Below are 25,395 nucleotides of genomic sequence, written 5' to 3'. Positions count from 1 at the left end.
TGAGTAGCCTAGCTGGAGGGGCAGAATTAGAACTTCAGAGGCTTGTTGCTGGTTAGAATGATCAGACTTGGAGATTTGTCACTGACTAGAGTTGTTGGATTTGGAGCTACGGAGTTTGAAATTTGTCCTGTTTAGATCTTGTATTGGTTGAATATTTCTTTGCTATGCCTAATGCTATCTTTTGCAGTGTGAGTGTTTATTCTGTGCCATTATGGGCTTTGGGGGGAGTTTTTCTTTTCTTTTCTTTTCTTTTTTGGTATTATGGTTCAGTTAAAAGATCTCAGACTATGGAAATGTTTGAATATAATTAGGATTGATAAAAACTATGGGACCTTTTAAAGTTGGACTGAATGTATTGCATTTTACATCATAGATGGTTTTCAGTTTATGGGGGCCGGGGCAGAATGTGGTGGTTTGATTCAGGTGTTCCTCATAAATGTAGGTGTTCTGAATGCTGGGTTCCTAGCTGATGGAAATTTGGAAATTAATGCTTCCTGGAGACAGTGTATTGTTGGGGATGGGCTTATGGGTGTTATAGCCAGCTTCCCCTTGCCAGTGATTGGCACACTCTCCTATTACTATTGTCTACCTTATGTTGGCCAGGGGGTGATGTTCACCCTCTGCTCATGCCATCATTTTCCCCTGCCATGATGGAGCTTTTCCTTGAGTCTGTAAGCCTAAATAAATCTTTTTTCTTTTTTTCCCCACAAGCTGCTCTTGGTTGAGTGATTTCTGGCAGCAATGTGAACCTGACTGCAACAATCTCCTTGGGTCTTGCCACCTTCAGAAAATGAATAGATTCTCCAATGGAGAATGAAGTCAGCATAGTTTAAATGGGATATGATTTATTAATTTAGGGAGAATTTGATGTATGTAACCCCTATTTTTGCCAAAGACTAGTGAGAGCTTGACACTGGAGAGTATAATCTTTGTCTGTGTTGCCGTCCGGTTCTCATTGCTGGTAGAAATCACCCAACCAAGAGCAGCTTCTGGGAAAAAGAGATTTATTTTGGCTTACAGGCTCGAGGGGAAGCTCCACGATGGCAGGGAAAAATGATGGCATGAGCAGAGGGTGGACATCACCCCCTGGCCAACATAAGGTGGGACACAACAGGACGGTGTGCCAAACACTGGCATGGGAACCTGGCTATAAAGCCCTTAAGCCCGCCCCCAACAATACACTCCCTCCAGGAGGATTAATTCCCAAATATCCATCAGCTGGGAACCTAGCATTCAGAACACCTAAGTTTATGGGGGACACCTGAATCAAACCACCACAGTCTGTATGGGATTCTGACCTAGTTCTCAATTCCAGATATGAATTCCTTTACGTTGAGTGGATCTCTTGGCCAATCAGAAATCTATTGGTTACCCACCAAGGCTGTGTTTCACCATTGCACTGGTTTGTACATCCTGTCAGGGTGTTTGCTTCTGAGTAGCTTAGACCTCTGGGTGCTCAGACCATTGTTGGTCACTTTCTCCTAGTAGCTCGTGTAGCATTTTCCAGCACTAGACAGGCTCTCTGGGGACTGGCTCTCTTCTGGCTTCCAGCCAGCTCTCTCCATGCTCTGTGTCAGCAGAATATGGTGTCTTCAGCAATAGGGTCTTACCTTTTACCTCATGCTGGTAACCAAGTGCTTTGACTGAAACCTGTCTTGTTTTGGGGACCTCGTAGGTCTCTAGGATCAACAGCTCATTGGGTAGCAACCGATTTCTAGTACTGGGAGTTACAAGCCAGAGACAAAAAAAAAATTTTTTTTTCTTTTAATTTAGGCTTCATCCCACCCTCTCCAGGGCTCTTCTTTTCAGGTGCTCCCCCCTTACTTCTCTTAAGGGTTATATCTTTTAGTCTATCTCCAAGGATAAAGGTTTCTTTGATACTAGTTCATTTTGAATTTAGTTTTGTGTTTGTTTCCCCCCACTCTCTCTTCCCCTCCCCCAAACCCTTCATCCCTATTGTCTGGTCCTTGAGTTGCCTAACAGGTATGTCAGCAACTTGAGCTGGTTAGGAAAGGCAGTGTTTTCTCTTTCTCTTTCTTCTGCCCACTGATTCTCTTTCGTGTTACATTTTCCTTTCAAGAGTAATAGATGCTGTCTGCCAACTCCCAGAAATGAAGATATCGAATGCCTTATCTGAGACAAGGGATTACTAGGGATATGTAATGTTAACTCAGAAATTAGGTATTGTTTATTACAATTTGTGCAATATGGAAGGTTGTCATAATACAGTTTCACAGTGTTCTTTTTGTACAATCCTGAGGATGTACTAAGCCATCTACACATCCTTTAAATTTTTATTGTATTTATTCTGTATATCTGTCTATAATTTATATATCATCTATTTGTCTATCAATGTATATGTCTGCCTGTCTGCCTGCCTGCCTGCCTGCCTGCCTATCTATCTATCTATCTATCTATCTATCTATCTATCTATCTATCTATGTATCTATCTACCTACCTACCTACCTACCTACCTGACTGTCTGCGTGAATGAGTATGTGTGCATGCCAAGGCCTCTTCCACTATAAATGAACGCCAGACACATGCACTACTTTTTAAAAAAAAACTAAATAAGTCAGTTTATTAAAATAATTGACTTAGGCATCTGCAGTGGTGACTTCAACCTCCACTCCTGGCTCAATGCTGATGGAAGTAATCTGCTTAACAATCTCAGAAGGACTGTGTAAATCAATGAGTCGCTTGTGGATTCTCATCTGGAAGCGATCGCATGTCTTGGAATCTTTACCACAAGGTGTTTTCCTTGCAGTCATTTTCAGTGTCTTGGCGGACATGCGAGCTGGTCCTTTCCCTTTGATGAGGCTCTTGTCCTTGGCTCCTGTGACAAGTCAGCACACACCCTCTCCAGGGACTCCACTTCCTGACTGACTTGTTCCTTGGTGACAGCAAGCAGTGGTGAGCCAGGAGCAGGAGTGACAGAACCTCTGCAGCACCCGCAGCCACATCTCAGAAAGCACATGCACTATTTTTGTGTCTGTCTTACTTAGGTGGCTTGGAAATAGAATCCTGGCTGTCAGGCTTTGCAGGCAATGAATATTAAACTGTCTGCCCAGCTCCATATACATTATTTTAAGTATGTGTGTGTGTGTGTGTGTGTGTGTGTGTGTGTGTATGTAATTTTTTTTGCATAAAACTTGTTGGGGCCAAGTCATATCAACATAAAAAATAACACGTTGATGATATACCCTTTATAGGGTTTCTACCTCTGACCCATGTTAGTTTTCTTATTAATCTTTTCAGTGTTTTATTTTATTTTATTATTATTATTTTTTGGTTTTTCAAGGTAGGGTCTTGCTCTAGCCCAGGCTGACCTGGAATTCCCTATGGAGTCTCAGGGTGGCCTTCTATTCACACCAATCCTTCTACGTCTGCCTCCTGAGTGCTGGGATTAGGCATGCGCCACCATACCCCACACCTGGCTTCAGCGTTTTTTTTTTCTTTTAATTTAATTTTAATTTATTTATTTGATTGGGGGAAGAGAATGAGTACACCAGGACCTCTAGCCACTGCAAATGAACTCCAGATGCATGTGCCACCTTGTGCATCTGGCTTACTTAGGTCCTGAGGAATTGAACCTGGAGTCTTTTGGCTTTGTAGGCAAACACCTTAACCACTACACCATCTCTCCCTTTTCAGTTTTTCTTTTTTTTTTTTTTTTCTTTTTGAGGAAAGGTCTCAGTCTAGCTCAGGCTGACCTGGATTTCACTATGTAGTCTCAGGGTGGCCTCAAACGATCTCCCTACCTTTGCCTCCGAGTGCTATGATTAAAGGTGTATGCCACCACCCGGCTTTTCAGTGTTTTTTAAATGCTATTATGAGCAGGCTATAGTAATGTAGATTTTCTTTTCTTTTTAAAAATTATTTTATTTGCAAGCACAGAGAGAGATAGAAGAGAGACAGAGAGAATACGCATACCCTAGCATGCGCATGCACTTTGTGCATCTGGCTTTATGTGGGTACTGGGGAATTGAATTCGGGTGGTCAGCCTTTGCAGACAAGTGCCTTAACCATGCCCTAACCACTAAGCCATCTCTCCAGCCCGTAGATTTTATTTTCTTGACTGGCCATTACCAAACGTAACCTAATATAGATGCTGAGTCTTGTGCTTATCACTTATGACATATTTATTGTATAGACCTTTCCATCTTACTAGTTTCTTCTTCTTCTTTTATTTTTATTTTTAAAAAATATTTTATTTTTAAACTGGGTGTGGTGGCATACACCTTTAATCCCAGAATTTGGGAGGCAGAGGTAGGAGGGTCACCACAAGTTTGAGGCCACCCTGTGGATAAATAGTGAATTCCAGGTCAGCCTGGGCTAGAGTGAGACCCTACCTTGAAAAACCAAAAAAAAAAAAAAAAAAAAAAAAATTATTTATTTGACAGAGAAGAGAGAGAGAATGGGCAGGCTAGGGCCTCCAGCCACTGCAAACGAACTCCAGAGGTGTGCGCCCCCTTGTGCATCTGGCTAACATGGGTCCTGGGGAAATCGAACCTGGGTCTTTTGGCTTTGCAGGCAAATGCCTTAATCAGTAAGCCATCCCTCCAGCCCGTCTTCCTTTTTTTTAAATTGACAACTTCCATAATTGTATTTTTTTAACTAGGCACTTTGCATATCTTTGTTTATTTTTATTTATTTATTTGAGAGTGACAGACAGAGAGAGAAAGAGGCAGATAGATAGAGATTGGGCACACCAGGGCCTCCAGCCACTGCCAACAAACTCCAGATGCATGCACCCCCTTGTGTATCTGGCTTACATGGGTCCTGGGTAATCAAACCTCGAACCAAGGTCCTTAGGCTTCACAGGCAAGCGCTTAACCACTAAGCCATCTCTCCAGTCTGTATTTTTTTTGTTGTTGTGAGGTAGGGTCTCACTCTAGCCCAGGCTGATCTGGTACTCATTCTGTAGTCCCAGGTTGGCCTTGAACTCACAGCGATCCTCCTACCTTTGCCTCCTGAGTGCTGAGATTACAGGCATGCACCACCATGCCCAGCTTAATTTCTTTTTATATGAGTATAAACAAATTCATCATGAGCAAATTGTTTTTTTATCTATAGTTCCCAAAATTTTGCTGCTAAAACAATGCTGCAACGAATGTACTTGTCACATGAACTCCTGTTCGGCCTAATGATTTTGACCAACAGTGTCGGTTTGCTCTTCATAAAGGTTGTCCTCAAGGGGTGTGGTGGCGTATGCGTTTAATAGCAGCACTTGGGAGGAGACATAGGAGGGTGGCTGTGAGGTCGCCCTGAGACTACAGAGTGAGTTCCAGGCCAGCCTGGTCCAGAGTGAGACCCTACCTTGGAAGAGAAAAGGCTTGTCCTTGAGGAGCGACGGGGCCTGTCTCCACAGCCAACACAGTGGTGTCAACGTGTCAGATACTGGGTTTGTGTCCATCTGATAGGAAAGGAGAGGTGGCTCAGGCTCGTAGTAAATGCATATTTCTCCTGCAGAGTCTGATTTTGTGCACGTCTTCATGTTTCCACTCCGGCTGTGTTTCTTTCCTGGAACTTAATGCTTCACATCCTTAAAGCACTGCGGTATCAGGCTGGTTTGGTTCTCTTTGTTTCCGAGGGCCTTTTCATGGATATCAAAAGTGATTAGCTTGGAAATTGTCTTGAGATACACAGTTTTCTGTCAGTCTGTGATTTGCATTTTGCTCTTTGCTTCATAATGTATTTTTATTTTATTCATTATTCTTCATCATCATCATCATCATTATTTTTTTTATTTGTTTTAATTTTTTTTTTACTTTTATTTATTTGAGAGCTACAGACAGAGAGAGAGAGAATGGGTACACCAGGGCCTTCAGCCACTGCAAACGAATTCCAGATGCATGCACCAACGTGTGCACCTGGCTTATGTGGGTCCTGGGGAATCAAGCCTCGAACTGGGGTCCTTAGGCTTTACAAGCAAGCGCTTAACCGCTAAGCCATCTCTCCGGCCCTGTTATTATTATTTTTGAGGCAGGGTCTCACTCTAGCTCAGGCTGACCTGGAATTCACTATGTATTCTCAGGCTGGTCTCAAACTCACCGTGATCGTTCTACCTCTGCCTTCTGAGTGCTGGAATTAAAGGCATATGCCACAACTCCTGCTATTCAGTAATTTTTATAGCTTCTGTATTTTAAGTAGAAACTTTTTTTTTCTTTTCTGAGGTAGGATCTCACACTAGCTCAGGCTGACCTGTAACTCACTATGTAGTCTCAGGGTAGCCTCGAACTCATGGCGATCCTCCTACCCCTGCCTCCCAAGTGCTAGGATTAAAGGCGTGCACCCCTATGCCCAACAAGTAGAAACATTTTAAAAATATTTTATTTATTTATTTGAGAAAGAGTGAGTATGGGTGCACCAGGGCCTCCTGCCACTGCAAACGAACTTCAGATGCATGCGACACTTAGTGCATCTGACTTTATGTAGGTTCTGGGGAACTGGACCCAGGCTGTCAGAGTTTGCAAGTAAGTGCCTTTAATCACTGAGCCATCTCATTTCTCCAGGACTATTTAATGTTTTTGTATAGGGTGGTCTGTAGTTTTTTCTTCTGTCTTGCTTCTTTTTCACTTACATATTTTTATTTTGTTTTGTATGTGGCTTTTCTCTTCTGCTCCCTGTATCTATGTGTTTAAAGTAAACTTTACCCTTTTTATATAAAAAAAGTTGATTATAATTCTTAAATGTGCCAACTGGGTCAACATTAAAAGGGGGAGTACTGCAGTTTCATAACTGTAATGCATTTTCGAAAGTAGGCAATCTCGATTGAGCCATCATGATTGAGAAGAACTTGGAACACTCAGTACTTTGAGCATGCTTCCTGGACGGGGAAGATCACGGCGGCTATGCTGACTTCTTGCCCTGTCCTTTTCCTGGATCTGCACTAAGGTGCATCTGAATCTAGCTCTCCCGAAGCAGCCTTGCTGATGCACCAAACTCGCGACTCTCACCTGCTGACGTCTTTCTACATTCTGAGGTGTGCTCTTCAAGACAGAGTCTTGCTCTGGCCAGGCTGACCTGGAACTCACTCTGTAGTCCCAGGCTGACCTTGAACTCATGACAATCTTCCTCCCTCTGCCTCCCAAGTGCTGGGATAAAAGGCGTGTGCCACCATGCCTGCAGGGCTCGGCAATATACTGATATGTGTAATTAGGCAGAAAGATATGTGAGTAGCCTCTCATTGCTCCAATGGTTATTTGTATATAATATTTGTAATTTCTTTTTAAAATATTTTTATTTATTTGAGAGAGAGAGAGAGGGAGAGACACAGAGAGTGTGTATGGGCATAGCAGGGCCTCCTGCTACTGAAAACAAACTCCAGATGAATGTGCTACTTTGCGTGTCTGGCTCTATGTGGGTACTGGAGAAGTGAACTTTGGACATCAGGCTTTGCAAGCAAGTACTGTTAACCACTGAGCTATCTTTCCAGCCCCAAAATTTGTAATTTTTTTTGTTGGTTTTTTTTGAGGTAGGGTCTTACTCTAGCCCAGGTTGACCTGGAATTTACTCTGTAGTCTCAGGCTGGCCTTGAACTCACAGTGATCCTCCTACCTCTGCTTTCCAAATGCTGGGATTAAAGATGTGTATTACCATGCCTGGCTTTGAAATGTTTTATTTATGTATTTCTCCTTCTAAAATCATGAACAGACCTCTTGCTTTAGTGATAATGTGACTTAGAGATATGGTCAAATCCAGGTTTTGTGGGAGATAGATGCTTATGTAATTTGGAGGCATGCTTTAGCAAGAAATACCAAGTGACCAATACAAAATTAGTTTCAGAACCATAGAAGGAGCACATGCAGCTTGGATATGTATGTATGTATGTATGTATGTATATATGAATGTATGTAGGTATGTTCCATTACTTATCACCTGGGACCAAAAATATAGGCTGTTTCCTGTGAGCTTTGAGTAATAGAAAAGGAGGAAGAAAAAAGGAAAAAAAGAAAAGAAGAGAGGTTTGAGATATTAACAATGGCAATACTAACAAGAAGTTAGGTGTGGTGGTTGGTGCCTGTAATCTCAGCACTTGTGAGGCAGAAGCAGGAGGATCATCACAAGTTCAAGGCCAGCCTGGTATATGTAGTGAGTTCCTGACCAGCTAGGGCTGTATACTGAAACCAGCAGCAAGTCAGGGGTTATCCCTTTTCAGCTGACTTACCTGCAAGATGCTCCGGGAGGCCGCTTTGCCTTGGAGTAATCTTGAGGAGCAAAGACACTGACAGGGTGTCTGAACACTGTTATAGACTCCTAACTTGGGTGGGACAGTTTACTTCAACAACTCAGACCAGGATGAACCAAAGAATTGAGGGAGTTTGGATGAACCATTGTGCAAGGCTATATTTATTTATCTATTTACTTAATTTTTTCTTTCTTGACTTCGTATGGGAAGGCCCAGAGACCCACCTAAGTAAGAGGAATTGAAATGTGTTTTGGGCTACCAAAGCTTGATTTCCAGTGAAGACTGTGGTTTATGCTTTTATTTTGTTATTATTTATTTGAGAGGGAGGGAGGGAGAGAGAGAAAGAGAGAGACTGGGCGAACTAGGGCCTCCAGCAATTGCAAACGAACTCCAGATGCATGCACCTCCTTGTGCATCTGGTTTATGTAGGTACTGGAGAATCAAACCTGGGTCCTTAGGCTTGGCAACAAGCATCTTAACTGCTGAGCCATCTCTCCAGCCCTGTTTATGCCTTTAATCCCTGCACTTTGAGAGGCTTACAGTGAGTTCCAGGTCAGCCTGGGCTAGAGTGAGACTCTGATTTACAAACAAAACAAAATAGACCTGGTGTGTTTGTGCACCCCTTTAATCCCAGCACTTGGGAGGCAGAGGTAGGAGGATTCCTGTGATTTTGAGGCTAACCTAAGACCACTGAGTGGGCTAGAAATAAAAATAAAAACAAAAAATAAAAAAATCCCCCCCCCCAAAGAACGGAACAAACAGAAGAAAGCAAAACGCAAGACACTGAAAAATAAAAGATTCCTTTCCCAATAAAAGTAAAATTAAGTAATGTAAGACATGACTTGAACTTAAGTTATAGTTTCCTGGGACAAACGGTCAAGTCTGGTCAGTTACTACTGATAGGTGAGTATTCAGATTCATGTTAGATGTGGGCCACAGGAAAGTTCTCCTATCTATTAACATTTTCTTTCTTCCTCCATGAGTAGAAGTAATAGAGTGAAGGGCCATAGGGGTCTTCTATTTGACAAGTAAGAACTGGGGATATTTTGAAGTTGATGGAAATCATCCTGCATATTTGGGGTTTTTCAAAAAGCAAGTTCTGACTAGCTAGGTGTGGTAGAGCATGCCTGTAATCACAGCACTTGGGAAGCCGAGGCTGGAGGATCAATAGTTCAAAGTCATCCTTGGCTACATAGTGAGCTCAAGGTCAGTCTGGGCTACATGAGATCCTGTCCCTCCCCTGGTACCTTCCCCAAAGCCAACCAAACAAACAAAAACCCCAGCAGGTATTGGAATGAAGTAGAACTTGGAGCTTTGTGATGAGAGGAATTATTTGGGAGCCGCTGTCAGATCCTGGCTTGGCTCTGCATTCTCTTTCACCTGAGCCATTGACCAAGGCTCTGCATTCTCTTTGGCTGTAGGATATTGATTATCTCGTTTTGAATTTTTTTTAAAAAGTCACTTTTATTTATTTATTTATTTATTTATTTGAGGGGGGGGGTGCATGCGGGCACGTGCTAGAGAGCGCCAGTCCTCCAGCTACTGCAAATGAACTCCAGACACTTGTGCCCCCTTGTGCATCTGGCTAACGTGGTTCTGGGGAATTGAACCTGGGTCCTTTGGCTTTGCAGGCAAATGCCTTAACCACTAAGCCATTCCTCTAGTCCCCCTTTTAAAAAATATTTTATAAAATATTTATTTATTTGAGAGAGAGAGAGAGGGAGGGAGGGGTAGATAGAGAATGGGCATGCCAGAGCCTTCAGCCACTGTAAACAAACTCCAGATGCATGTACCTGCCACCTTGTGCATCTGTCTTACATGGATCCTGGGGAATTGAACCTGGGTCCTTTGGCTTCACAGGTAAACACCTTAACCACTAAGCCATCTCTCCAGGTCTGATTATCTCCAGTTTTTAATCTCCACAGAACTCCTCCATTTTACTTCCCCAATCCTAACATTATAACTGTTCTAGGCCAACCATGTATTTTTTTTTTTTTTTCTTTTTCGAGGTACGGTCTTACTCTAGCCCAAGCTGACCTGGAATTCACTGTGTAGTCTCAGGGTGGCCTTGAACTCACGGCGATCCTCCTACTTCTGCCTCCCAAGTACTGGGATTAAAGGCATTTGCCACCATGCATGGCTCATGTTTTTGAGCTGGAAAGGAAATTGGTATGGTAGGGAAGATTCCAGACCTTGTGTCAATACCAAGGCCCTAGGCCCCTCTGAGGAGCTCCTCATGTCAGGAAAAGGACCTTACTACCAGTTGTGAAGGAACACTTTAGTCCTCCCCATCCACTTGCTTAGCAATTGTGGCAGGGAGCAGAAGACAGCGTGCACAGAGAGGAGTCTGAAGCAAGAAATGCACAAGACCATGTGGTTTCCAAAGTGAAGCGTAGTCACCTTTCTTCTCTGGGTCATGAAACAGTTCATTTCCTGTTCCCCAGAATGTTCCTCTGATGCCCTCCTTCTCATCACTGTGGAAATGGATTGTGCACTTGTGTAAATCCAACCCAGATTTCACTTTAAGTCCGGTCATAGGAATGGTGTTAGGACAGATGGCTGTGCCATGCCTCTACTACTGTATGCTGCCCATGCCTGAGAAGGGCTCATGACTAAGCTGGGCCCTTGCTCAATAGATCAGTTCAAACAAGGTTTCCACTAGAGTGTGTTTGGAACCAGGGACTTCTGACTTTTGGAACACTGGTAGATTGAGTCTACTTTTTTTTTTTTTTTTTAATTTATTTGAGTGCAACAGACAGAAAAAGAGGGAGAGAGAGAGAGAGAATGGGCACACCAGGGCCTCCAGCCACTGCAAACGAACTCCAGACATGTGCGTCCCCTTGTACATCTGGTTAACATGGGTCCTGGGGAATCAAGCCTCGAACTGGGGTCCTTAGGCTTAACTGGCAAGTGCTTACTGCTCAGCCATCTCTCCAGCCTGAGTCTACTTTTTTTTTTTTTGTTTTTTCGAGGTAGGGTCTCACTCTAGCTCAGGCTGACCTGGAATGTAGTCTTAGGGTGGCCTTGAACTCTACTTTTTTAAAAAAAACAAAACAATATTTATTTACTTATTTATTAGAGAGAGGAAGAGAGAGGGAGGGAGAGGGAGGGAGGGAGAGAAACATGCTAGGGTCTCTAACCGCTGCAAACAAAACTCCGCATGTATGTGCTACCTTGTGCATCTGGCTTATGTGGATACTGGGGAATCAAACCTGGGTCCTTAGGCTTCGCAGGCAAGATCCTTAACTGCTAAGCAATCTTTCCAGGCCAAGATTCTAGTTTTTTTAAAAAAAATATTTTATTTTTATTTATTTATTTGACAGAGAAAAAGGGAGAGATAGAGAAAGAAAGAGAAAGAGAGAGAGAATGGGCACGCCAGGGCCTCCAGCCACTGTAAACGTACTCCAGATGTGTGTGCCCCTAGGGCATCTAGCTAACGTGGGTCCTGGGGAATCAAACCTGGGTTCTTTGGCTTTGTAGGCAAATGCCTTACCCACTAAGCCATCCCTACAGCCCCTTTTTTTAATTTTTAAAAATTATTTATTTATATGCAAGCAGAGAGAGAAATAGAGAGGAGCTAGAGAGAGAATTGACATGCCAGGGCCTGTAGCCACTGCAAAGGAACTCCATATACATGTGCCCCCTTGTGCAGCTGGCTTATGTGAGTACTGGGGAAATGACCCTGGGTCCTTTGGCTTTGCAGGCAAGCGCCTGCCCTGGAGTCTAGTTTTTACACATAAGCTACCATGTCTGTTTTTGGTCTATAATAGGCCTGGTTTTTTAAATTGCTTGTCTTAGAAATCTTGTTTTATGATTGCAGAACATAAAACCTAGTATAATTTATGAATGGGCAGTTATTGTAAGAGCTCACCCATCGAATTCAGAGTTAGTTATGCTGGAGATGGTGTTAACTTCTGCCTCATTTTTACAAGCCTTTCCTATCAGGCATTATTTATGCACCAGTACCTTGCTGAGGGCACAGGGCCACAGGGCAGCTTATGCAATTAATCTCTTGCACGAGATGGACAGCTAGTTCTAATTTCCTTTTCATCCAAGCCTGGCCTGTGTTGGCTTGTCCAAAGCGTTTATGTGAGGGCAAAGTTCAAATGTTTATGGTCTTACTTTTTTAAGCTCACTTGTGAAATAAGAGGAACTTTTCCTTAGAATCAGTGTTGGATCAATATAAGAAATGTGGTCTGTGCTGAGAAACCAGTATTAATACTTGCCTTTAGCATAAGTAATACCAGATATGAAAGGCTTGTTGGTTGTCTTAGTGATAGTTAAGTTGGTATAAAAAGTATAGTGCTGGGCATGGTGGCTCACTTCTTTAATTTCCACACTTGGGAGGCAAAGGTAGGATTACTGTGAGTTCAAGACCAGCCTGGGACTACAGAGTGAGTGCCAGTTCAGCCTGGGCTAGAGTGAGACCCTACCTTGGAACCCTCCCCCACAAATGCATCTAGTTAATCCGATATGTGTATGTGTTTATTTGTGTGTTTGTACTAGACACACACAGTCTTAAGATTTTTGTTTTCAATGAACTTTTTTTTTTTTTTTTTTGGTTTTTCAAGGTAGGGTCTCACTCTGGTCCACGCTGACCTGGAATCAACTCTGTAGTCTCAGGGTGGCCTTGAACTCACGGCGATCCTCCTACCTCTGCCTCCCGAGTGCTGGGATTAAAGGCGTGCACCACCACGCCCGGATCTAACCTGTAATTTTTTTTAAAACAATATTTTATTTATTTATTTGACAGAGAGAAAGAATGGGCACGCTAGGGTCTCCAGCCACTGCAAACGAACACTAGATGTGTGCACCCCCTTGTGCATCTTGGCTAATGTGGGTCCTGGGGAATCGAACCTGAGTCCTTTGGCTTTGCAGGCAAATGCCTTAACCACTAAGCCATCTCTCCAGCCCAAGGTCTCTCATTTTTCACTGCTCTGTTGTTGAGCTTCCAGGAGCCTCTCCTGGTTCTGCCTCTCTTCCTGCTGTAGGCACACTGGGACTGTGGAAGCCCAGCACAGCTTCTGGCTTTCACATGGGTCTGGGGATATGAACTGAGGTACTCAGAGTTGTTTGGCAAGTGCTTTTTCCATTGAGCCATCTCCTGAGCCCTAGCGCTTATTTTTCCTGTCAGTTTGTTTTGTTGAACTGGATCTGTTACTAACCCCCAATAGTTAACGTGTCTCAGGAGGGAAGTGACATATTTTCAGTACTATTTTTTTTGTTTTTTACATGTGTGTGTGTTTCTCAAGGTAGGATCTCACTCTAGTGCAGGCTGACCTGACACTCATTCTGTAATCCCAGGCTGGCCTCAAACTCACGGAGTCCCCTCTATCTGCCTCCTGTGTGCTGGGGTTAAAGATGTGCACCATCACACCAGACAATTGTAACATTTCTGTACATTTGATATTTTATTTAAAAAGACCTTCCATGAAGCATACGTGGGGGTGGAGTTGCCAAGTCCGTCTTGGAAGACCTGTGCATCCATAGTGCCAAAATTGTTTCTGGCTTGGTTGTACTAGTGACATTGTTATTTCTTTCTCATTTGCGTGGCACTTGATTTTATCAGAATGATGCACTGGTATGAAATAGTATTTTATTGTGGTTAGCCTACTTTTTTTTTTTTTTTTTTTTTTGGCTATAGGGAAGCTGCATATCTTTTCAAAATGTTTAATCATGGGACTGGAGAGATAGATTAGTGGCTAAAGGTGCCTGATTTTAAGGCATAATGCCCAGAGTTTGATTCCCCATTGGACTTCCTGGTAGCAAAGTAAAATATACAAAGTGGCATTAGTTTCTGAAGTTTGTTTGCAGTGGCAGGAGGCCCTGGCATGCCCATACTCTCTCCCTCTGTCTGTCACTCTCTCTAAAATAAATAAAATGCATTTAAAAATGTTTAATCATAAAGATGTGCTCTTTATAATTTGGTGAGTCTTTAGCCATTTTTATTAATTTGTTTTTTAGAAAATATTTTTACTTATTTATGAGAGAGAGTGTATGGATGTTTCAGGACCTCTTGCCGCTGCAAACAAGCTCTAAAAACATGTACCACTTTGTATATCTGAATATATGGGTATGGGAAATTGAACCCGAGCCAGCAGACTTTGCAAGCAAGTGCTTTTAACTGCTGAGCCATCTTTCCAGTCTCCTTGGCCATTTTAAAAACTAAATTAAAAAAATATTTAACTATCGAGCCATCTTTCCAGTCCCCTTTGGCCATTTTAAAAACTAAATTAAAAACATTTTTTTTCCTGGGCTTGAGAGATGGCTCAGCAGTTAAGGCGCTCGTCTGCAAAAACCTAAGGACCGAGGCTCCATTCTCCAGTACTCACGCACAAAGTGGTACTTGTACGGGGTACTCATTTGCAGTGGCCGGAGGCCCTGGTGTGTCCATTCTCTCTCTCTCTCTTTGTCTGTATGTAAACTTTATATAAGTAACAGTTTTCCTAATTTTTTTTTAAAATACATTTTATTTATTTATTTAAGAGAGAGAGGGAGAGGGAGTGAGGGAGAAAGAATGGGCGCACCAGGGCCTCCAGCCACCGCAAACGAACTCCAGATGCGTGCGCCCCCTTGTGCATCTGGTTTACTTGGGTCCTGGAGAGTCGAACCGGGATTCTTTGGCTTTGCAGGCAAATGCCTTAACCACTAAGCCAACTCTCCAGCCTAGTTTTCCTAATTTTTAATGTCCTAATATATTTTAGAAATTCATCCACCAGTTTCATAATTGCAGTTATCCATGTAACTTTTGAAAAAAGATGCTTAACTAAAACTCTCAAATTGTGTTAAATTTTATTCGAGTTGCACAGAATAAACTGGATCAGAGAGCAAAGGAAATATTTCCCATTGACTGTGTGGGGCTGGGGAGTTGTGTTCTGTTTGCAGGCTCTTCTCTCTTGGCTCGGTTACATATTATGAACCAATTTAATGCTGCATCCTCATTTCTAGACCTTTTGAAAAAGATCCTTTTTAGGTCTGTCCATTATCCCTAGTGTATTTCATCCAGAGATTTATTGAGCAACTTGGACTTTCTTCTCCCTGTAGACATTAAAACATCCATATGTTGCTAAATAATGAAATTGTTGCACTGTTAAGTATTGGCCAGTGATTGGCTGAGTGGTTCTGCAATGCGTATAGTGTTAGAGGGCAGGTAATTCAATAAGGACACTATCCTAGAAAGGCAAGAAAGGTTTGAATTTTCTCAGAAAGATAATCTAATGAGCATTCCAGACCTTACTTTATTGTTGTAATTATTAAAAAAATTTTTTAACTTTAGACAGAGTGAGAGAGACAGAGAGAGGAGGAGAAAGAATTGGCATGCCAGGGCCTTAGCCACTGAAGTTGAAATCCACATGTTTCTGCCACTTAGTGGGCATGTGTGACCTTGCGTTTGCCTCACCTTTGTACCTACGTGGGATCTGGAGAGTTGAATGTGGGTCCTTAGGCTTCGCAGGCAAGTGCCTTAATGGCTAAGCCATCTCTCCAGCCCGGTTTCTTGTCTTTTCTTTCCTTTCCTTTCCTTTCCTTTTCTTTTCTTTTCTTTTCTTTTCTTTTCTTTTCTTTTCTTTTCTTTTCTTTTCTTTTCTTTTCTTTTCTTTTCTTTTCTTTTCTTTTCTTTTCTCTTCTCTTCTCTTCTCTTCTCTTCTCTTCTCTTCTCTTCTCTCCTTTTCCCTTCCTTCCTTCCTTCCTTCCTTCCTTCCTTCCTTCCTTCCTTCCTTCCTTCCTTCCTTCCTTCTTTTGTTCTTTCTTTTTAAATAATTTAAACTGTTATTGTTCTGGCCTGGAGTGGTGGTTCATGCCTTTAATCCCAGCAGTCAGGAGCCAGAGGTAGGAGGATCACTGTGAGTTTGAGGCTACTCTGAGACTACATAGTGAATTCCAGGTCAGCCTGGGCTAGTGCAAGACCCTACCTCAAGAAAAAATGTTATTTTAATTAAGGAATTACATATTAACTTTGCATGTGGGGCAAAACGAGTCCCCCTTCCCCCCGCACACACATACATACCACTACCACCAATGATTCCTGAAATCACAGCTGTTAGCTATGTAAGGAAACTAAATGTTCCTACTTGTGGGCTGGAGAGATGGCTGATTTTTCTTTTTTGTAAACTGGAAAGAGAAAATTAAAAGGAATCTTCTTTCATTGATTTAACATTTCCATGTTCAGTGTAAGATTTTTTTTTTTTTTTTGTAGCCTAATGTAGAAAGTGAATTCCTTTGTGACACACCTAAAGGAACAAATGAATAGTCATACTGGGTTAAGAGCTACTCTTCATTATTTTAAAAAATATTTTATTTTTTATTTAAAAAATATTTATTTCAGAGAGAGAGAGGGAGAAAGAGGCAGAGAGAATGAGAAAATGGGCATTCCAGGGCCTCCAGCCACTGCATACAAGCTCCAGACATATGTGCTACCTTTTGCATCTGGCTTATGTGGGTCCTGGGGAATCGAACCTGGGTCCTTAGACTTCGCAGGCAAATGCCTTAACTGCTAAGCCATTTCCCCAGTCCTATTTTATTTTTATTTATTTATTTGAATGAGAGAAAGAGAGAGAAAGAGGCAGATAGAATGGGTGTGTCAGGGACTGTACCTGCTGTAAACAAACTTCAGAGGCATGTGTCACCTTGTGCATCTGGCTTTTATGTGGGTCCTGGGGAATCAAAACCTGGTCATTGGGCCTTGCAGGCAAGTGCTTTAGGCACTAAGCCATCTCTTCAGCCCTACTCTTTGCTATTTGAGGATATATTTATCTATTTTACATTGAATAGTTAGTACTGGGAGCCAGTAATCATTTTCCTTTTGAAATTTTTTTTATAATTAACAACTAACATGCTTATAAACAATATCCCATGGTAATTCCCTCCCTCCCCCCACTTTCCCCTTTGAAATTCCATTCTCTATCATATCCCCTCCCCATCTCAATCAGTCTCTCTTTTATTTTGATATCATTATCTTTTCCTCCTTTTATGATGGTCTTGTGAGGGTAGTGTCAGGCACTGTGAGGTCATGGATATCTAGGCCATTTTGGGTCTGAAGGAGCACATTGTAAGGAGCCTTACCCTTCCTTTGTCTCTTACATTCTTTCCTCTACCTCCTCCGCATTAGACACTGAGCCTTGGAAGGTGTGATAGAGATATTGCAGTGCTGAGCACTCCTCTGTCACTTCTTCTCACCATCATGATGCCTTCTGAGTCATACCAGTCACTGCCATTTGAAAAGAGAAGGTTCTCTAACCAAAACTGAGAGTGGCATTAATATATGGGTATGAACATTAAGATAAGTGCTTACTAGGCAGATTGGTGAACATAGTCTATACATTTAGTCAGACAGCAGCAGATGTTACACCCCTAGGGCTCATGGCTACCCCTATTGTAAGTTTTCAGTATCAGGGATGTATTCCCTCCCATGGAGCGGGCTTCCAGTCCAGTTAGAGGGCAGTTGGTTTCCCCCATAACAGATGTGCCACTATTGCACCTGTTGCAGTAACCATTTTTCAACCTAAAAAATATTATGTTCCTTTGACAGTCTTTAAAGGATTATTATTATTGTTGTTGTTGTTTATCAAGGCAGGGTCTCACTCTAGTTCAGGTTGACCTGGAATTCACTAAGTATTCTCAGGGTGGCCTCAAACTCATGGAGATCCTCCTACCTTTGCCTCCTTTTCTTTTCTTTTCTTTTTTTTTTTTTTTTTTTTTTGGTTTTTCAAGATAGGGTCTCACTCTGGTCCAGGCTGACCTGGAATTAACTCTGTCATCTCAGGGTGACCTTGAACTCATGGCAATCCTCCTACCTCTGCCTCCCGAGTGCTGGGATTAAAGGTGTGCGCCACCACGCCCAGCTACCTTTGCCTCCTGAGTGCTGGGATCAAAGGCATGCACCACCAGGCTGGGGTGAATTATTTTCTTTATGAAAAATACAATATCACTATGGAGAAGAAAATCGAATGCCACTGTCCAAAGTTAACCTCTTAAGGGTTTCCTTGACAGTTTTCATATATAGAGATATATAAATATCTATCTATCTCTATATATCTTTCATAGCAGAAGACTACACTTTAGGATTCCACCCTTTCCCATTTAACATTGGAGTCTTATTTAAAAAAAAAATTTATTTCAGAGGGGTTGCAAATAGAGAATGGACACAACAGGACCTCTAGCCATCTCTAGCATTCAAACTCCAGGTACATGTGCCACCTTGTGTATCTGGCTTACATGGGTCCTGGGGAACTGAATCTGGGTCCTTAGGCTTTGGAGGCAAGCATCTTAACTGCTAAGCCATCTCTCCAGCCCTGGAGTCTTATTAATAGATGTATTATATATCATTGTTTGGACAATGCTATAATGAATATTCTTCCTTCCATTTCTTGAATTGTTACTTTGGACATCCTGTCTATGTGGGTACGGGGAAATCGAACCTGGGCTTGCAGACTTGCAAGCAAGTGCCTTTAACCACTGAGCCATCTCCCCAGTCTGGAATTATTATTGATAATTAGGAAACTAATTTAAGACTTTTCATAATGAATGAATTTTTAAATCCACTGCCAGCAGTTTCACAATTACTCAAGTGGCATGTAAGAACACTTAGGTCATTTCTATTATCAAACCAGGTTGGCTTGACCTCTTTGTAGCTGAGGATGACCTTGAACTTCTGATCCTCCTTATCCACCTGCCAAGTGCTGGGATTACAGGTGTGGGCCACCTTGCTGCATTGATTCAGTGCTGAGGAATGGACCTGGAGCTTCATGAATGCTAGCTAGACAAACTCTCTACATTGAACTAAAGCCTTAACTCTATGAAACAGAAGTGTTGTTGATTTGATAATATTGATAAGCCAATTGTTATCGAGTTCACATTTCCTTGATTACTTGTGAATGTTTTGGTGCATTTACCAACAATGTTGCTTCTGTCAATCCAGTTATGCTATGTTTAATTGTCTGCAGGAGACTGTGTTTTTGTTTTCTTTTGTCTTCTCATTTCCTTTCCTCCCCCCCCCCCTTTTTTCAAGGTAGACTCACTCTATTCCAGACTAGCCTCGAACTCATGAACTCTCTAGTGCTGGGATTAAAAGTGTGCACCACCATGCCCAGCCCAAAAGCCTGATGCTTTTCTTATTAAATGTTTTATTTATTGTTTGTTTGTTTTTGTTATTAAGTGTTTTACTTATTTATTTGAGGCAGGGTCTCAGCTCTAGCCCAGACTGACCTGGAAGTCACTCTGTAGACCCAGGCTGGCTTCTAGCTCACAGTGATCTTTCTACTTCTGCCTCCCAAGTGCTAGAATTAAAGGGGTGTGCCACCACATTTTATTATTTTTATTTATTTATTTCCAAGGAGAGAGAGAGAGAGAGAGAGAGAGAGAGAGAGAGAGGGAGAGGGAGAGAGGGAGAGGGAGGGAGGGAGGGAAGCAGGGAGGGAGGGTGGGAGAAGAATGGCATGTCAGGACCTCTAGCTGCTATAAACAAACTCCAGATGCATGTGCCACTGTGCATCTGGCTTTACATTGGTTCTGGGAAATTAAATGAACCTGTGTCCTTTGGCTTTGCAGGCAAGTGCCTTAACTATTGAGCCATCTCTCCAGCCCTGTTTTGATTTTTAAAACAATATTTTAATTTATTTATTTGCAAAGAGAGATAGAAAGAGCATTCCAGGGTCTCTTGCTAGTGTAAACAAACTACAGGCACATGTGCCCCATTTGTATCTGGCTTTCTGTGGCAAGTGGGAAATAGAACCCCAGACCATCACGTTTTGCAAGCAAGTACCTTTAACTGCTGAGCCATCTCTTTAGCTCCTTAAAGGCTTTTAATATATATTTTACTTTTATTTATTTGAGAGTGAGAAAGAGAGAAAGATTGAGAGAGAGAGAAAGAGAGAGAGAGAGAGAGAGAGTGAAAGAGGGGGGGAGGGAGGAAGAAAGAGAGGGAGAGAGAATGGGCATGTCAGGGCCTTCAGCTGCTGAAAACAAACTTCAGATGCATATGCTACCTTGTGCATTTGGCCTCCATGGGTCTTGGGAATTTGAACCTGGTCCTTTGACTTTACAAGCAAGCACCTTAGCCTCTAAGCCATCTTTTCAGCCCCTTAAATAAAGTTGCATTATATATTTATTTGAGGAACGAGAGAATGAGAGTGCATGCTAGGGCCTCTTGTTGCTGCAAATTAACTCTAAATATTCCATTTTGTGTATCTGGCTTTATGTGCGTTCTGAGGAATTTAATCGAGGCCATCAGACTTTGCAAGGAAACACCTTTTATTGCTGAGCCATCTCCCCAGCCATCACTAAATATTTTTTAATGGCACTAGCGATTGATTTCAGGGCCTTGTACATGCTAGGCAAGTGGTCTACCACCTAACTATATTCTCAGCCTCTTATTAAATAACTTCTATATATTAAGAACATTAACTTCTACCCGTAATGGTAAATATATTTTTCTATTTTGTTTGGGTTTTAACTTTGGTTAAACTGAACTGTTTCACACAGCTCAGATCTATGTTCATGGATAAGTGGTTTCTGTGAGTTCTTTCATTGGTAGTGTAGGGAAGGAAGCCAAGAAGAGGGTTACAGAGAAAAGCAATTTCTTCAACATCAGTTTAAAATCACTGGGTGGAAGCCACTTTCTGGAGACACAGTGACTGCCCCTCTTTCTCCAGAAGTTGCTGGTGTTCTGAAATCTTCATGCCACCTGTTAGACTTGATTTCTGTATTGGTAGATTTGCTTCTTTGGCCAGTTGTCCTGGCGTGCCATGTTCCCTCATTTCCTGATGCTTTCTTTCAAGGTATCATCCAAAGAGATGAGTCCCCCATGGAAAAGGGGCTCTCTGGTCTTCGAGGGAAGGACTTTGAGCTGTCTGACGTGTTCTATTTCTCCAAGAAGGGACTGGAAGCCATCGTGGAAGACGAAGTGACCCAGAGGTTCTCCTCAGAGGAGCTGGTGTCATGGAATCTCCTCACGAGAACCAATGTCAACTTCCAGTACATCAGTCTGCGGCTCACTATGGTGTGGGTGCTGGGTGTCCTAATACGTTATTGTGTTCTGCTTCCTCTGAGGTGAGTACAATCAGTTCAGCTTTCCTCTTTCTTTCTTTCTTTTTTTTTTTGAGGTAGGGTCTCACTGGCTCAGGCTGACCAGTTCACTATGTGGTCTCAGGGTGGCCTCGAACTCACAGCAGTTCTCCTACTTCTGCCTCCCAAGTGCTGGGATTAAAGGCGTGCGCCACCATGTCCATCCAGCTTTCCTTTTCATTACGTGTGTGATGAATGGCCTTATAAGAGTATTGTGGTATAAATTCCACCACTTTCCCATTTAGGAAAAGCCTTCAAATGTTACCTCTGCAAGAATGTGTTAAATATCTTTCACAATTTTTCCCCTTTCAAATGACGATGTATATTCAAAAATTTGAAATATACAATCTTGGTCCATGTGTTCTTACAGTCATAGTTAATTTGAGAGAAAGTCAGAAAGAAGAGAGATGTCTTACAGTTTCACATCGGCCACAGTGTCAACCAAAGTGTCAGGGCTGAGTGTGTGAGGGGCTGCCTCTGTTTGATGGCGTTAGCATGTCATGGAGGCATTAAGAGAGAGAAAGTCCCAGAGAGTGGGCACCACATAGAAAGAGCCGCTCCATCCAATTCCACTGGCATCACATCTGTCTGTTAGTAAAAACTCCCCACCTGGGTCCCCTTCTGCTTCTAAGCTTGAATGTTCCTGAGCAGGAGGCAACCTCGTGCCCAGTTTTCTGAAAGTCTAGTGTACAGCCTAAGAGTGGAAGACACAGCACAGAGAGATGAAGGTAGATGGCCAGGAGCTCTCTAGCACGGTGATGGCAGTGTGTGTGTGTACCAGCCACAGTGTTGTTGTGGGGAGTCTTGCTTCATTTCCCTGGAAATAGCTTTGGCATCCTTCTGTAGAGCTTTCCAGGCAGTTGCTACCAGCCAGCTACGAGCTGGCACATGAGTTGATAGCATCCGCAGGATGGCTTATACTTGCCTCATGCAACTCTCTCACAGGGGACAGCATTGCTCAAGTGCAGGCAGATGCAGATCTCCAAGAAGTTCTTCCTGGTGTTTTTTTTTTTTCCCCCCCCTCATGTTGCCAGTGTCCTGACTCTGGGGAATAGAATGTCTTTTGGAAATGATTGCAGCTGTGATAGCAAAATGAAATTCAAGGTTTCACATATACTTTTGCTGGAACCTTAAGCCAGTTCTCCCAGTGTAAGGTTCATATAGTCTGGGCATGCATAGAACTGTCCTCTGGCATGCAGGAAACAAATATCAGAACACTTATTTATTTATTTATTTTTAAAAAGTTATTTATTTGACAGAGAAAGAGGGAGAGAGAGAGAGAGTGAGAGAGAATGGGGGTGCCAGGGCCTCCAGCCCCCCGCAAATGAGCTCTAAATGCTGTGCCCCCTTGTGCATCTGGCTAATGTGGGTCCTGGGAATTCAAACCTGGGTGTTTTGGCTTTGCAGGCAAACACCTTAATCACTAAGCCATCCCTCTAGCCCTAGAGCATTTATTTTAATTGCTTTTGGGGGGTGTTTTTAGAAATGTTTTATTTATTTGAAAAGAGAGAGAGAGAAAATGGGCATACCAGGGCCTTGAGCCACTGCGAACGAACTCCAAACACTTGTGCATTTGGCTTTAAGTGGGTACTGGGGAATTGCAAGCAAGTGCCTTAACCTCTGAGCCATTTCTCCAGCCCCTGGGGTGGTTTTTTCTTTAATATTTGTATTTATTTGCAGAAAGAGAGAGAGGGATACAGTGGGCTTGCCAGGGCCTCTAGCCACTGCAAATGAACTGTAGACATATGTGCCACCATTCCAGCCCGTTTCATTTGTGTGTGTGTGTTTACTCGCATGTAGTCTACTTGTCTTAAATTTGCTATATAGCTGTTGATGTCTTGAACTCCTGATTCATCTGCTTCTGTCTCCCAAGTGCTGGAATTATGGAATGTACTGTCAAAGAGGTTTTATGTATTAGAGACTTTTAGAAATTGTTGCTGTTTCAAGGTAGGGTTTCCCTCTAGCCCAGGTTGACCTGTAGTCCCGGGCTGGCGTTAATTAAACTCACGGTGAGATCCTTCTCCCTCTTGTCTCCTGAGTGCTGGGATTAAACGTGTGACTTTTTTTTGGCTTTTTGAGATAAGGTCTCACTGTAGCCCAGGCTGACCTGGAATTCACTATGTAGTCTCAGGGTGGTTGCTTTTAGATGACACCTCCCTCAACACTGGTCAGATTGCCCCATCATAGTTGTTTACCACTCTTTGGTGAGTGGTTGTGCGACTTTTTTCTTTTTTTTTTCTTTTGAGGTAGGGTCTTGCTCTATCTCAGGCTGACCTAGAATTCACTCTGTAGACTCAGGATGGCCCTGAACTCACGGCGATCCTCTTACCTCTGCCTCCTAAGTACTAGGATTAAAGGCATGCATCACCACGCCCGGCTACACATGAGCTTTTAAGTTTCTGCTCTCCCAGACTTGACCTCCTGAGTGTCCTGGATCTTCCTCTTGCCTCCAGGAGAGAATATTTCAATTCTGAGGAATTTGATGGACAACAGTGACATAAGATATTTTTGTAAAGAAAAACTAGATTTAAGCTAAGCCCAGAATGTAACTATCTAAGAACAAAATAAGATGGCAGAATTATCACTCCTACTCCCAGCACATAGTCTCTCTCTATATAATATATATATATTTAATATAATATATGATATATTTTATTTATAATATTAATATGAGACATTGTATTTAATTATATATTATATATTATATATTATATATATACATATTTGATATATAGATTGTGAAATGATTCTCAACAATGTTTCATAGTAGATTTTGAGAGAAAAAAGCATGATGGAGAAAAATTGCTTATTTCATTCACAGTGTCTGGGAAGCAAAAAGAGATAGGAAGGGATGAAGGCTTCAAGAGCCTCTATGAAAGCATGCCCTTAAAGGCCCAACTTCCTTCCACTAGCCCTGCCTCTAAAGGTTCCCCCCACCCAGGAGTGTCTTAGGTTGGTAATGAAGCTATCAGCATTGGGGTCTTTGGGGAGAACAATTAAGATCTAAAGTCTAGCAGGTGTCTTTTTATTTAAACATATGCATGGTACATACTCAGATATGCTACCATTGGTTGAGATAGGTTTTCTGCATTAAATAATCTTAAAATACTGTGCATCATCATCATGTGCAGTGGTTAGGTTCAAATGCTGCCTCTGCTGGTCACTGCTTTGTAACCTTGGGCAAGCTAACCTTCCTATGCGTTGTCCGTGCAAGGGGGTGAGGGAGGTGTTGGTAACACAGTTACCTCATACAGTTTGGGGAGATGAGTAAATGCCTTGAACTCACAGTGATCCGCCTTCCTTTGCTTCCTAAGAGCTGTGAGTTCAAGGCCATTTGGGGACTACAGAGTTCTGTGTGAGCCTGGGCTAATATGAGGTCGTAATTTGAAAAACAAAACAAAACAAATGGAGACTGGGGCTACAGCTGAGTAACTCCTCGATGTCGCATAGAATCGTGTCAGACCTCTAAGCAGCTGTGCTGTGTTTTATTATGTCGTGTACAACCTAGTTTCGTTATTTATGAATAGCTAAGTGGCTTCTTCCCTTCGGGTTATTTCCTTAGTACTTGGCAGTGTTTACATGAGCTTTTCTTTTCCTTTTCAGGGTTACCCTGGCTTTCATTGGGATCAGCTTGCTGATTATCGGAACTACGCTAGTTGGACAGCTGCCAGACAGCGGGTGAAGTGTTTGCTTCCATCCAGCCATGAGGAGGACTGTCCTTTTCCCTAGCTGTTTTTTTCTTTCTCTTTATTTTATTTTAATTTTTTTTTATTAATTAAAGACAGTATTTGTTTACTTCCTAGCTATTATGTTGATTTCTGGTCCCAATCCACTGTTTAGAATTCTCATCTTCATAGTCTTTATTTGGTTGTCTATCATATTTCCATAGAAGTTGAAAGTTGGTTTTCTTTTTTTAAATGTTTATTTTTCAAAGAGAGCGAGAATATGAATATGGGCATACCAGGGTCTCTTGCTTCTGCAAATGAACTCCAGTTGTATGTACCACTGGGGAATTGAACCAAACTGGTAGTCCTTGCAAGGAAGTGGCTTTAACCATTGGACCATCTCCCTTGCTCTTAAAAAATTTTGTTTTTTATAAAAAGTTTATTTTGTGTATGTATGGGTGGACATGCCATGGATTCTTG

General features: G+C 42.3%; 1 protein-coding gene across 1 annotated transcript in view; it reads left to right on the top strand.

Annotated features, from left to right (window-relative positions):
- The window catches only part of Gpat3 (glycerol-3-phosphate acyltransferase 3), a 75,971-nt gene that overhangs the window by 30,591 nt on the left and 19,985 nt on the right, over positions 1-25,395 (top strand). The window contains exons 4-5 of the mRNA XM_004653489.2: positions 20,965-21,235; positions 24,854-24,928. Coding sequence (XP_004653546.2) covers positions 20,965-21,235; positions 24,854-24,928 — 346 coding nt within the window. The remainder of the gene's footprint in view (positions 1-20,964; positions 21,236-24,853; positions 24,929-25,395) is intronic.

The sequence above is a fragment of the Jaculus jaculus genome, chromosome 2 (assembly GCF_020740685.1).
Source record: "Jaculus jaculus isolate mJacJac1 chromosome 2, mJacJac1.mat.Y.cur, whole genome shotgun sequence".
Classification (NCBI taxonomy): domain Eukaryota; kingdom Metazoa; phylum Chordata; class Mammalia; order Rodentia; family Dipodidae; genus Jaculus; species Jaculus jaculus.
This window is presented reverse-complemented; position numbering and strand designations above follow the sequence as displayed.